The sequence below is a fragment of the Mus caroli genome, chromosome 4, assembly GCF_900094665.2.
Source record: "Mus caroli chromosome 4, CAROLI_EIJ_v1.1, whole genome shotgun sequence".
NCBI classification, from domain to species: domain Eukaryota; kingdom Metazoa; phylum Chordata; class Mammalia; order Rodentia; family Muridae; genus Mus; species Mus caroli.
In genome coordinates this window covers 139096437-139109204 of record NC_034573.1, presented here as the reverse complement: position 1 = coordinate 139109204, position 12768 = coordinate 139096437, and the positions used below count along the sequence as shown (strand labels likewise).

Genomic DNA, 12768 nt, shown 5'->3' with positions numbered 1-12768 from the left:
ATTGTCTTTAAAATTATAGTTAAGTCCTCAAAAATATGGATTGGAAAAATAAATTAAGCTCTTGGAACAAGACACTCTCAGGGTTAGTTATAAGGCGGGTGTCTCCAGACGGCTCACTTGGCTTTGACTTTAATGGTTAGGACTTGAAAGATTTGTGACACATGAAGTAGTCTTTTATCATAATTATGTAGTATAATTTAATAACATGGTCTATGAGACATCAAGAAGGAAAGGTGTAATTAAGCACTATTTATTAACAATAATGTCTCCTATTTAAACATAGAGTACTTTGTAATTTACAAAGAGCTTTAACATCTATCATTTCACTTGATCCTTGCAGTAACTCTGTTTGACAGATAGATGTATAAGTGAAATATACATCATTGCCTTTAGTTTATAGTTGAGATTAAGGCTGAAAAACAATGTTACTATGCAAGCATGCATTTTAAAAATTTGCTTTCATAGTGGCCTTACATACCTGCTGAATCATGGATCTCAGTCTTAAACTTGAGTCTTGTAGCTTATCTCAGTGCCTCTCAATCTCTGGGAATCTTTTAAAAACAAAGGTAGTGATTGAGCCCGCGGTGGAATCTGGGCTTCTGAGTTCCTCAGACGTTCCCTGCCAATGATGGTGCTAGTGGCCGTGGGAACACACTGTAAATAAGTAGGCATTAAAGAGTGATAATGTCTGGTGCTCTTCATTACTAAACGTTGATAATCATTATATGCCTTGACATAAAGACACTGATGGAGCCTGATATGGTGTCACACAATTGAAATCCAGCTACCTACAAGGCTGAGACAAGAGGATCATAGGTTCATAGCAAGATGCTGTCTACAAATCTAAAACAAACAGAAAAGGGCCTGGGTTATAGTTACAGGGGCTGAGATTATATAGCTTACAGAGGCTCTGGGCTCAATCCCGAGGGAAGGAAGGGAGCAATACTAATAAAGAGAAGAAAGTAAGTTTGTGTTGGTTTTTAGGGGGACATTGATGTTCTGGTTGTCGATTGTTCTGTGTATCTGAAGGTAAGCTAGGACAATGAGGGCAATTCCCTCATAACAAGGAAGTTGCTTTCTATCCAGAAGTCTAGCTGTCTATCTACTGATAGAAATGTGTTTTTATGATTCTGTGTTAGTCAGCCAATATGTACCCTATAAAGATTGAGAGAATATGAAGAAATTGCTGTCTTCACTAAGTATTTTATTAAAACATTCACAAGTTATTTTAGATATTATTATATATCAAATACTATCATTTTTAACGTAATGACAACATTAAAAATTGGAATTCAGAGCCCAGTGGATGGCTCAGCTGATAAAGGTGTTTGCCACCAGACCTGATGACCTGAATTTCACCTATGGAACCCACATGGTGGAGGAGAGAACCGACACCTGCAGTTGTTCTCTGACCTCCACACATGTGCCATGGCATGAGCAGACTCTCAAATACACACATATGCATGCACATGCATGCGTATATACATTCCATAAATTTTTAAAGCTGTAGTTAATGAATTTTCTGTAATGACAGCACAAATGCACCCCTCTTCTGTGTCTGAGCGTCTCTTACAGTCAGTGCTCTTGTATCCCTGTGTCTTCCAGCCTTGCATTTTCAGTGTTTCCTGTCTCTTGTTTTTCTCCGTTGCGTGTATTCCTTTGTAGGACTTTCCATCAGGCCGATTGTGCATTTGTTATACAGTAAACATTGATGAAACTTTTAGTGGCAGTGAAGTCGCAAGGCCCAACTAGTATTTCCAAGTCTGTGATCAGCAAGTTCAAATCGCAGTAAATCTTATTTAATTGGAATGGAACTTAAAGCTTGTGTTTGTATCATGGTCAGAACAAGATACGGTGGTAAATCTGAACTGTAAAGAGTTAGTTTAATAGTAGTTTTTAAAAGGAAGAAAATTATGACCATTTGATTTAATTTGAGTTTTTGAATTTATATAGATTTTTGTTTTGTTTTAGAATTTAAAGATATCTTTGATTTCTCAAGTCTAACACCTAAGTAATGACTAGAATACTTGCCTTTTTCTAGATTCAAAAATATTCACTTTATCCCTAAGCAATTATAAAAGAAAAATAGAGCCGGGCGTGGTGGCGCACGCCTTTAATCCCAGCACTCGGGAGGCAGAGGCAGGCGGATTTCTGAGTTCGAGGCCAGCCTGGTCTACAAAGTGAGTGCCAGGACAGCCAGGGCTACACAGAGAAACCCTGTCTCGAAAAACCAAAAAAATAAATAAATAAATAAAATAAAAGAAAAATAAAAGAAAAATAGCCAAGAAATAAAATAACATTTATGTAGAAGAATGTAAGATAATTTGTATTGTAGAAAACTAAGTTTATATGGTTGAAAAAAACAAAAACCCACTCAAGTCAGACAGACATGCTTTTTCTTCTACTGATGTTGACTTGAGAACAAGAGAAGGCACAGTCAGTAAATTAGCTGCTGTACAAGCATAAAGACATGGAGAAAGAGCCAGGCATGGCAACTTCCTAGCCTTGAGAAGTGGTGGGAACAGGTAATTGCTCAAGCTTATTGGCTGGCCTGCCTAGCTGACCTCCCGAGAACATAACAAAGCACACACAGAGGATTAGCCTTCCACTATTTTCTTTGTGGTGCTGGGATTGAGCCTAGGGCCTTGCCCATGCTAGGGCAAACCCTTTGTCGTTAAGCTATACTTATAGCTCCCATTCTGCTTTTTTAAACAAAAAAGGACAACAGGGGACAAGTAGATGTCATAGTGAGTACAATATTTGCTGTGCAAGCCTGAGGACTTGGGTTTGGATTCCCCAGTGCCCTTGTGAAACCAGGCATGCATTCATCTAACCTGGTGGGAGGAGAGCCAGGTGGATTCTGGGGTCTGATAGCCAACCATTTTAGTGCAAACGGCAAGATCTAGGTTTAGCAAGAGGTCCTGTCTCAAAACACAAGGTTTAGAGAGAGGACCAACATAGACCTCTGGCCTGCACACATGTACGTACATGTATATACCACAAAAGTATTCGAAAGTATAGAATCTGTAAGCTTGCCTTGATCTGCTTTTCCTTGTTAAATTTTCAAGTAGTGTTTATAAGTGGGTTCAGTACCTGTTTATTCAGAAGAAGTGCAAATCAATAGCAATGTCTTTAAATTAAAAAAAAAAAAACTAATCATTATCGTTATTGCAGATACTATATTTTAATTCCCTCCTAAGAGGACCATACGTACAGATGTACATTGAAAATAAGATATGCTATTTGTTTTTGATGTTTACTGGGTGGTGGTGGCACATGTCTTTAATTTCAGCAATCAGGAGGCAGAGGCAGGCAGATCTCTGAGCTTGGTCTACAGAGTGAGTTCACTGATAGTCAGAGCTACACCAAGAAACAGTTTTGATAAGAACAATTGATTAGGAGAGCTGGAGAAATGGCATAGCTGCTAAGAGTAGCGGCTGCTCTTCCAGAGGACCATTTCATCTCACAGTCATCTGTCACTCTAGGGGAATCCAACATCCTCTTTTGACCTCCTTGGGTACTAGGCATGCATATGTCACACTGACATATATGCAGGCAAAATACCCAAGCCCATAAAATTAAAGTAAAAAATAAAAAGTATAAAAATAAAAAGAACAGCTGGTTTTGGGCTGAAAAGATGGATTGATAGTTAAGAGCACTGGTTGCTCTTCCAGAAGGCCTAGTTTCAATTTCAAGTACCCATATGAAAGCTCAAAAATGTCTGTAACTCCAGTCCCAGGGGATCAAGTGTCCACTTCTGGCCTCTGCAGGCACTAGGCATGCACATGATGCACAGAGGAACACGTAAGCAAAGCACAGACACATAGACACACACAGAGGGGGCTGTGGAGAAATAAGGAAAAATCTTTAGAAAGAAAGAAAGAAAGAAAGAAAGGAAGAGAAAAAGGAAAAAAGAAGGAAAAAGAAAAAAAGAAGGAAAAGGAGAAGAACCTGAAACTGTTGTGAAACCGTAACATTTTAAACCTAGCTTTGATTTTTTTTTTTTTTTCCCCTCTTGGTTTTTGAAAAGAAGCAATGCTGCAGCTCAGATAACTGGAAGACAGCCCAAGCGAAGCCGTTGTATATACACTTTATTTTTTGTTTTTATTGGCAGCATTTGCCACTTCAGAGTTGTAGTCCTGGGGCAGGAGAGATGGCTCAGTGGGTAAGAGCACCGACTGCTCTTCCAGAGGTCCTGAGTTCAATTCCCAGCAACCACATGGTGGCTCACAACCATCCATAATGAGACCTGATACCTGCTTCTGGTGCATCTAAAGACAGTTACAGTGTACTTAGATATAATAATAAATAAATCTTAAAAAAAAAAAAGGGTAGTAGTCCTCAAGGAACCGGAAACCACCTGAGGTTTCTAATAGGAAACATGATTGTTTCCTCTGTAGGCATTGTTTTGGTTGATTGTTGTTGTTGTTTGGGGACAATCTCATTCTAAGCCCAGATTGTCCTGGAACTTGTGGCAATCCTCCAGTCTCAGGCTCACCTGTGCTGAGGCTTTGGTGTAAGCCCCATGCCCAGCTTCTGAAATACTCTATTATACTAGAGTTGCCGAGTGCTTGCCTAGCGTGTACAAGGCCCAAGCACCCTCTCCCATGAATGCAGGTTTAAAATGTAGAAACTTTTAATTATATTTAATGAAAGGCTGTGTGCCCAGCTTAATTTTTGTTCTAGTAATTTCTTAAAATTTTAGAAGGTGGTATTATTGGCTCCATTGTGTTAAAAAAAAAAGTAAAAAATAAGCTGTGATCTTTTTTTATTACTTTCTTGTACTCAGAGTAACAAACCTTAATATAAATCGCAAATCCAGCCTCTGCTTCTAGAAAGACCAGTTTTGAATCCCATCCAATAGGAAAGCGAATCTGCCTGATTAGACCCTTACAAGGTCTGCAAAGAGGAGTTCTTACACTTTAACATCATCTGTTTGCTTCTTTCTCTACTTCCTATCTAACTTTTTTCCTAGGGTTGCTCATTTTAGTAAAGCTAAACAGAACTTGGCATCTGCAGCCTTACTAACCTCTTGTTAATCTGCCTGCTCGTCACATCTCTGTATGCATCCGTGCTCACTCTTGGGGAAGGAGGTTCTGGACAAAGCAACAGCAATAACCAAGGCAAATGTGGGAGAGGGGCTGCGAGGGCTGTTGGCGTGTGTGGGACTTGGGGCGGGGCGGCCTCACACTAAGTTCTTATGACCTGAGTGAGAGGCTGTTCAGCCCTCCAAGAATGTGTTTCATTTATCCCAGAAAGTGGGAATTTGGATTAGGAATAGAAATAAATCTTTGTATTAATAGTAATCCACATATACATAGGTCTTAATAGATTTCCTCATCTAGATTTTGTTTTGTTTTTTTGGGTTTTTTAAATTTGTTTTTAGATTTTTGTTTTGTTTTAAATTTGTTTAAAGCATTTTGCTTGCTTTTTCATCAATTTGATTTTCCTTTTTACATTTTAATTTTGGTTATTTGGGGGCCATTTTTTTTTATTTTGTTTTCCCAAAGGACGCGGATTCTGATAGCGGGGACGATTCTGACAAGCGATCCTGTGAAGAGAGCTGGAAACTGATAACTTCTCTGAGAGAAAAGCTACCTCCCAGCAAGTTACAAACCATTGTTAAAAAGTGTGGCCTCCCCAGCAGTGGGAAGAAACGAGAGCCAATTAAAATGTATCAGATCCCGCAAAGAAGGCGCCTGAGTAAAGATTCCAAGTGGGTCACCATCTCAGATCTTAAGATCCAGGCTGTTAAAGAGATTTGCTATGAGGTTGCCCTCAATGACTTTAGGCACAGTCGGCAGGAGATCGAAGCCTTGGCCATTGTTAAGATGAAAGAGCTTTGTGCCATGTATGGAAAGAAAGATCCCAATGAGCGAGACTCTTGGAGGGCTGTGGCCAGGGATGTCTGGGACACTGTTGGGGTAGGGGATGAGAAGATTGAAGATATGATGGTCACTGGGAAAGGTGGAACCGATGTAGATGACCTCAAGGTTCACATAGACAAGCTGGAAGATATTTTGCAAGAAGTCAAAAAGCAAAATAATATGAAAGATGAAGAGATCAAAGTCTTAAGAAATAAAATGCTCAAAATGGAGAAAGTCTTGCCATTGATTGGATCACAGGAACAGAAGAGTCAAGGACACCACAAGACAAAAGAGCCCCTGGTTGCTGGTGCTAACAGCCTCTCTGATAATGGTGTCAGTAAAGGAGAGAGTGGAGAACTTGGCAAAGAAGAGCGCGTTTCCCAGCTGATGAACGGGGATCCAGCTTTTAGACGTGGACGTCTACGTTGGATGAGGCAAGAACAAATTCGGTTTAAGAACCTGCAACAGCAAGAGATAACAAAGCAGCTTCGTCGGCAGAATGTACCCCACAGGTTCATCCCTCCTGAGAACCGGAAGCCCCGCTTTCCCTTTAAGAGCAATCCTAAACACAGAAACTCTTGGAGTCCTGGGACACATATTATTATAACAGAAGATGAGGTTATTGAGCTAAGAATTCCAAAAGATGAAGAAGGAAGAAAAGGAAATAAAGAAGAAAGCCAAGAAAAAGTGGGCAGAGCAGCTTCTAAAGATGCGCAGTCAGCGTGGGGCTCCCAGGGCACAAGAAGTCAGGATCATATCCAAGTTAGCAAGCAGCGCATCAGCGACCACCAGCCACCACCTCAGCTACGGTGGAGAAGCAACTCTCTCAATAACGGCCAACCAAAAACCACGCGCGGCCAGGCAACCGCCTCCGCGGAGTCCCTAAACTCCCACAGCGGCCACCCCACCGCTGATCTACAAACTTTCCAGGCCAAGCGTCACATTCACCAACACCGTCAGCCTTACTGTAATTATAACACTGGAGGTCAGGTAGAGGGTAGCCCAGCCAGCTGCTGTCAAAAGCAGACTGACAAACCCAGCCACTGTAACCAGTTCGTGACACCTCCGAGGATGAGGAGACAATTCTCAGCACCCAATCTCAAAGCAGGTCGAGAAACCACAGTCTAGGTAGTTTACTGGACAAACTTGAAGTTGTAGCAACGGAACCAGGCAGTGTTAATGTTAGCTCATGGGTTGAGTTGGTGCCTGCTATATGCATTATGAGTTTAATGCTGTGTTCCTACAGATACTAACTGGTCTTTATTGTTAAAATGTAAAACACTGGTAAATGTTTCAATGCCTCCCTGTGATTGTGCATTATCAGTGGGCAGGTGCTAGAATTGGGTATAAAACATCTAGGCCCTGTATTTTTCTGATAATTTCCTCTATGGTGCCTAGATTATTAATGTACTTACACTGGCTTCTCTTGTTTTGGTGTAAGATTTTTTTTTTTAATAGTGCTTTGATATCCCAAAAGACCTGCCTCTTGTTTTATGGAAATGCTCAAAAGAAGAATTTGATATATAGAAGAAATGCCTCTTATTCCCCAAGCACCTTAGAAATTGACTGAAAAACAACATGCAACGATGTGGATACAGCTTTAGGCTTCGCCTTGGTGTCTGTTCTTTTCATTAAATATTGTTGGCAGTTTTACAAGCATAAATCCAAGGTCTTCCGACATGTTTTTTCTGCACAGCCTTGCATCTTACATGTCATTATCTTAGTCTACATTTTTAAGGAACTGAGTCAGTAATTTTTACTATATCATAACATATAGAAAATTTGTCATATCTCTAAAATCTTTAAATTGATACTTTCTCAGTTTCGATTTGGTTTGTATTTTGAAGTTTACTGAGTATTTCACTCATAGCATGAACTATATTTGCTAAAATTATGCCAATAGAAATACCAACAACAATGTGTGCTCTGAGCAGTGTGTGTAAGTTTCTAAGAAGATTATTCAGTGCAAGAAGGCAGAGATGGGGCATGGCAAGAAGGCGGCTGATAGACACCTCTTCACTGCCTTTTTCCAAAAACTGAAATAATAAAACCGAACTTTGGTTGAGTCTGGAGCCATGTATATAGTAAACTGTTCCTTGGTCGACAGTTGTAATACACACAGATCCTCTAGCAAGGACAGCTAAGTCCTGCAAACAGTCACTCCTCTGTCAATACCTCACTTCACCATGCTGTGCTTGCAGTTTGCCTCGATGGAGAAGCCTCTTTGAATAAAAAAAGAAGAGGAAAAAAGGAAAAAGAAAAAATAGAAAGACAAGGTGGATTTTCATGGAAGAAAAGAATGGCTTTCTATATACTTCTTCATCTCTTGTACTTGTCAGAAGCTAGAGATGATCAGAATTGACAGTGCTGAAGATTCCTAGGTCACACCAGGTCGTGCACCAAACATCTGTGTTCCAGTGGTGTGAAAACTTGCAGCCAAGGTAGCATAGCACTCAAGGAGGCCTTCAAGAGAGCATAGCACTCAAGGAGGCCTTCAAGACTGTGATTATGTATTTTTTTTCTGCTTTGTGTGTGGATACTGTTTTATTAGACACATTAATTTTAATTGTAGTGGGCCTTTTCTCCTCTCTCTTTTAAGAAAATGCTGTCTTAACGCACAGAAAATTGCTTCCAACATTTTTTTTTTCCTTAAAAAAATTGGGGGAAGATCCGTGTCCTTTCCTAGCTAGAACAGTTCTAGTCTTCAGTGACAGTTTATATGGCAGTTTCAACTTGGGCGAGTGATGCCTGCTGTGTGTTGACTTCATTGAGACGACAATCTCTGTGCCATTTGGTCTGAATGTATTCTTGGTAGGCTCAAGTCAGTCACTTCAGTGTGTCTGTGTAAATCTTTCTTCTTCACACATAATTATACTATCTGGGTTTTTGTCAAAAATTCATTTTTTTGAAACTTAAAGTGTTAGTTACTTGGGTTCTAACTTGAAGGTATTTCAGGTCCATAGAGTCTCACTTTGTTACAGATAAATGCTTTCCTTTCCTATTCAACACTAGCAGTAAAAGCTCACTCCTCGATGCCAACATTACAGTGAAAAGCTTTCCTGTACACATGCGGGGGGCATTTTGCCCCCAGGGATAGTGCAAAGAATCAGCTGTGTCCTTCTGCTAATCCAGGTGCCCTGTAGTCCTGAAATACCAACAGCTAAAGAAACCCTTGATTTTCTAGGCAACCGGGAAAGAAAATAATTCACTGCTAGCAGTGTCCTTTCTTGCATTTGAGAGCACTCACCTTAGAAAACTGTGTGTACAAAACAGCTTGTTAGACTCACTGAACAAGTATAAAGCACCATCATGCTTTTGTGGGGTCTTACTCCTTTATTAAGACAGCGCCTCCTCGATTTGCCCACACTGGCCTCTAACTTGGAATCCTTTTGCATCAGCTTCCACAGTTGCTGGAGTTAGAGGTGTGTGTTAGCAGGCTCAGCTTGTCTTTTTGTTTGTTTGTTTTTTGGTTTTGTTTTAATATAGTGGTATCTTCCCCCTCAGCTTAAACAAGACCAAAGAAAACTTGTCTTCATTAAATCATTATTTTATTGTGAAAATATTCCTAGGTGTTATCATTGTGAAATGGAGAGAAGTGTTCATGCGTGGGAACTGGCATTTAGGGCTGTAGTAGAGTCCTACTTTATTGGATAAGGTTTTCCAGACCAGACTGTAATTCTATGGACAGTTACAAAATCTGGTTAATAAATTTAAACCAAAGGGCTTTTCCTCTACTCTTGCTTCTGATCCTTCTAGCATAGCAAATTGTTTCTCCTTTCATAGGTAACACAACACATAGGAATTGTTTATTACATTGAAGTGACTTGAACTGACCTTTTGTGCTTTAGATGTAAGATACTAAAAACAAAACACTGAGTCTGTTCCCGAGATGCCTGACTTTGTAAATGCTATCAGATTATAGGCAGTTGCGTGGGCTTCCAGTGGTCACTGCTGTGGCGGGTGCCTTCCTGGTCCTTTGTTGACTTGCCTTAATGATTTACACAGAAGCCTGCGAGCAGAGGAAGCTTCCTGGGGCCCACTGCAGTGTGATGAAGATGTTTTAGGTTCAGTGTAAAACAAGCTTGTGTTCTGTACTGTTAGAGTCAGATTCGTTACAAATGATTTTCATACCTGTCTGATTGATGTCATTTTAAACTCTGCTCTAGGTAGACTGAGTGTGGCCCACTTTAGGTTGTGAAATGTATCGTTTTTCCTATTATTACTGTAAAAAGAAGTTGTGAATCTTCTTGTTGATGAACTCTGATTTCTCTCTCAATTTCTTAAAACCATGCTTGAAGATTGTCTGGGTGTAAGACTGCGTTCTCAGAAAGGGAGAGTTAGTTTGTAATATTAAAGAAATAAAATCTTCCTGAAATAAGCCTTGGCATGATCTTTAAGTGTGGTTTATCACGGGGGAGGAGGGGTAAGTGAAGCAGGGGAATTCTGATTTCTCAGTCTCTTCCTGCTCTTTCATCTGAAGATAATTGTGTGCCAAGTATCCTTTTCTTTGTATTTTTGTATGGATTTTCTTTTTTTTATTAGATATTTTCTCTATTTACATTTCAAATGCTATCCCGAAAGTTCCCTAAACCCTGCCCCGGCCCTGCTCCCCTACCCACTCACGCTTCTTGGCCCTGGCATTCCCCTGTACTGGGGCATATAAAGTTTGCAAGACCAAGGGGCCTCTCTTCCCAGTGATGGCCAACTAGGCCATCTTCTGCTACATATGCAGCTAGAGACACGAGCTCTGTGGGTACTGGTTAGTTCATATTGTTGTTCCTCCTATAGGGCTGCAGACCCCCTTCAGCTCCTTGTGTACTTTCTCTAGCTCCTCCATTGGGGGCCCTGTGTTCCATCCAATAGATGACTGTGAGCATCCACTTCTGTATTTGCCAGGCACTGGCATAGTCTCACACGAGACAGCTATAACAGGGTCCTTTCAGCAGAATCTTGCTGGCATATGCAATAGTGTCTGGGTTTGGTGGCTGATTATGGGATGGATGGGGTGGGGTGGGGTAGTCTCTGGATGGTCCATCCTTTCGACTTAGCTCCAAACTTTGTCTCTGTAACTCCTTCCATGGGTATTTTGTTCCCTATTCTAAGGAAGAATGAAGTATCCACATGTTGGTCTTTTTGTATGGATTTTCAAGCTCTTACATTTAATGTCCTTTTCTATTTTATGAAACCTGGGGCCTCAGGATGTAGCTAATGGGATAGTAGCACTTAACCTGCCCCACAGGGCCTGAGCTTTGTCTCCAGAGGCACAGGATGATAAGACAATGCATTGAGTTGTACTTTGTGCTGTTTCTCTTAAATAACAATCTCTTAGTATATGAGTAAAAATTATATTTCATTTTACATTAAACTTTTCAATTTTTCATTACATAGTCATGATTTGAAATTATTTTAACTGACATACCTTTTCTCTCTACGTTAGCCTCAGGTTTTCTCCACTCAGATTATTGTTAGTCTGCTAAAGATGAAACAGGACAAAACAGAATTTTTCTTCTTCTTTTTTTTAATGACTTGGTGGTCTTATTAAAATTTTGGGGGCTGGTGAGATGGCTCAGTGGGTAAGAGCACCCGACTACTCTTCCGAAGGTCCGGAGTTCAAATCCCAGCAACCACATGGTGGCTCACAACCATCCGTAACGAGAGATCTGACTCCCTCTTCTGGAGTGTCTGAAGACAGACAGCTACAGTGTACTTACATATAAATAAATAAATCTTTAAAAAAAAAATTTTGGATTTAGCTAAGATGGCTCAACTGTTAAAAGCACTGACTGCTCTTCCAGAGGACCTAGGTTTACTTCCCAGCCCCCACATGGCAGCTCACAACCATCTGTAATTCAGATTCTCATGGATCGGACTCCCTCACACAGACAGACATGCAGGCCAAACACCAATGCACATAAAATAAAATAAAAATAAATTACTTAAAAAAATTTAGACCTAGCATATTTTTTCAAGTTGGAAAATTGTGCATTGCAAATGAGAAGACAACACATGACTCTCATATGCATGGATTTTTAATATACTGTGCTTTCTGAGAGAGGCAGAGCCTGAGTTGTTCTGTACCACATTTTACATCCTTTCCCTCTGGGTACTTTGTATTTCTCCACTCTGGGAGAAACTCGTACAGGTTTCTAAGCTCCCTAGCGTTCTCCTCGGACACAGAGGTCGTTCCAGTGCCGTGTGATAGATGGCCTGCAGTGATGGTGGTGTGGGCAGAGCCATATCCAGAGAGGATAGTGGGAGGAGTTTGTGGAGGAAGGAAGCCCTCAGCTAAGAGCAAGTCCCACAGTACAACTGAGAATTTCCCAAAGTGAAAGAGCAAGAGAAGGAAGGATCAGGGAGGAAGACAATTTAGGATGGGGGAGATGTTAATTACTTGGGATGGTCAGAAAGTCACATCTGTTGTGGTGGACAAAAGACAAGGAGACTGGAGGTAACAAGAACAGACTTGTGTGAGAAACTACAACCCAGTGTCTACAGGGAGATTCCTTTATTAGAACCACCTTGTAGACAGCTTCCCGTGGTTACAGTATAGAGGGTAGAGTGTAGGCAGGCAAGTGCAGAGCCATGTGGACCAGTTGGAAAGTTGCTACTTGATCCAGGTGAGAAAGAGTGCTTCTCCAAGCAGTGCCAAGAGGGTCTTAGAAACAGTGCCCATGTCTGGGCATGATGGTTTACTCCTGTCATCACAGCACTGAGGCAAATGACAGGGAGATCTCATGGGCTAGCCTTGGCTACATGAGAGCCTGCATTTTCAAAGGGGGGGGGGGACAAGACGGTTCAGTGGTTAAGAGCACTTGTTCTGCCGGGCAGTGGTGGCGCACGCCTTTAATCCCAGCACTCGGGAGGCAGAGGCAGGCGGATTTCTGAGTTCGAGGCCAGCCTG

General features: G+C 41.0%; 1 protein-coding gene across 9 annotated transcripts in view; it reads left to right on the top strand.

Moving 5' to 3' along the window:
* Kif1b (kinesin family member 1B) overlaps window positions 1-12768 on the top strand; it is a 123826-nt gene that overhangs the window by 62246 nt on the left and 48812 nt on the right. The window contains exon 21 of one of the 9 annotated variants that reach the window (XM_021161572.2): window positions 5511-10245. The exons of the other annotated variants lie outside the window; for them this stretch is intronic. Coding sequence (XP_021017231.1) covers window positions 5511-6995 — 1485 coding nt within the window. The 3' untranslated portion in view covers window positions 6996-10245. Of the gene's footprint in view, window positions 1-5510; window positions 10246-12768 lie in introns of those variants that run through there. 9 annotated transcript variants of the gene reach the window in all.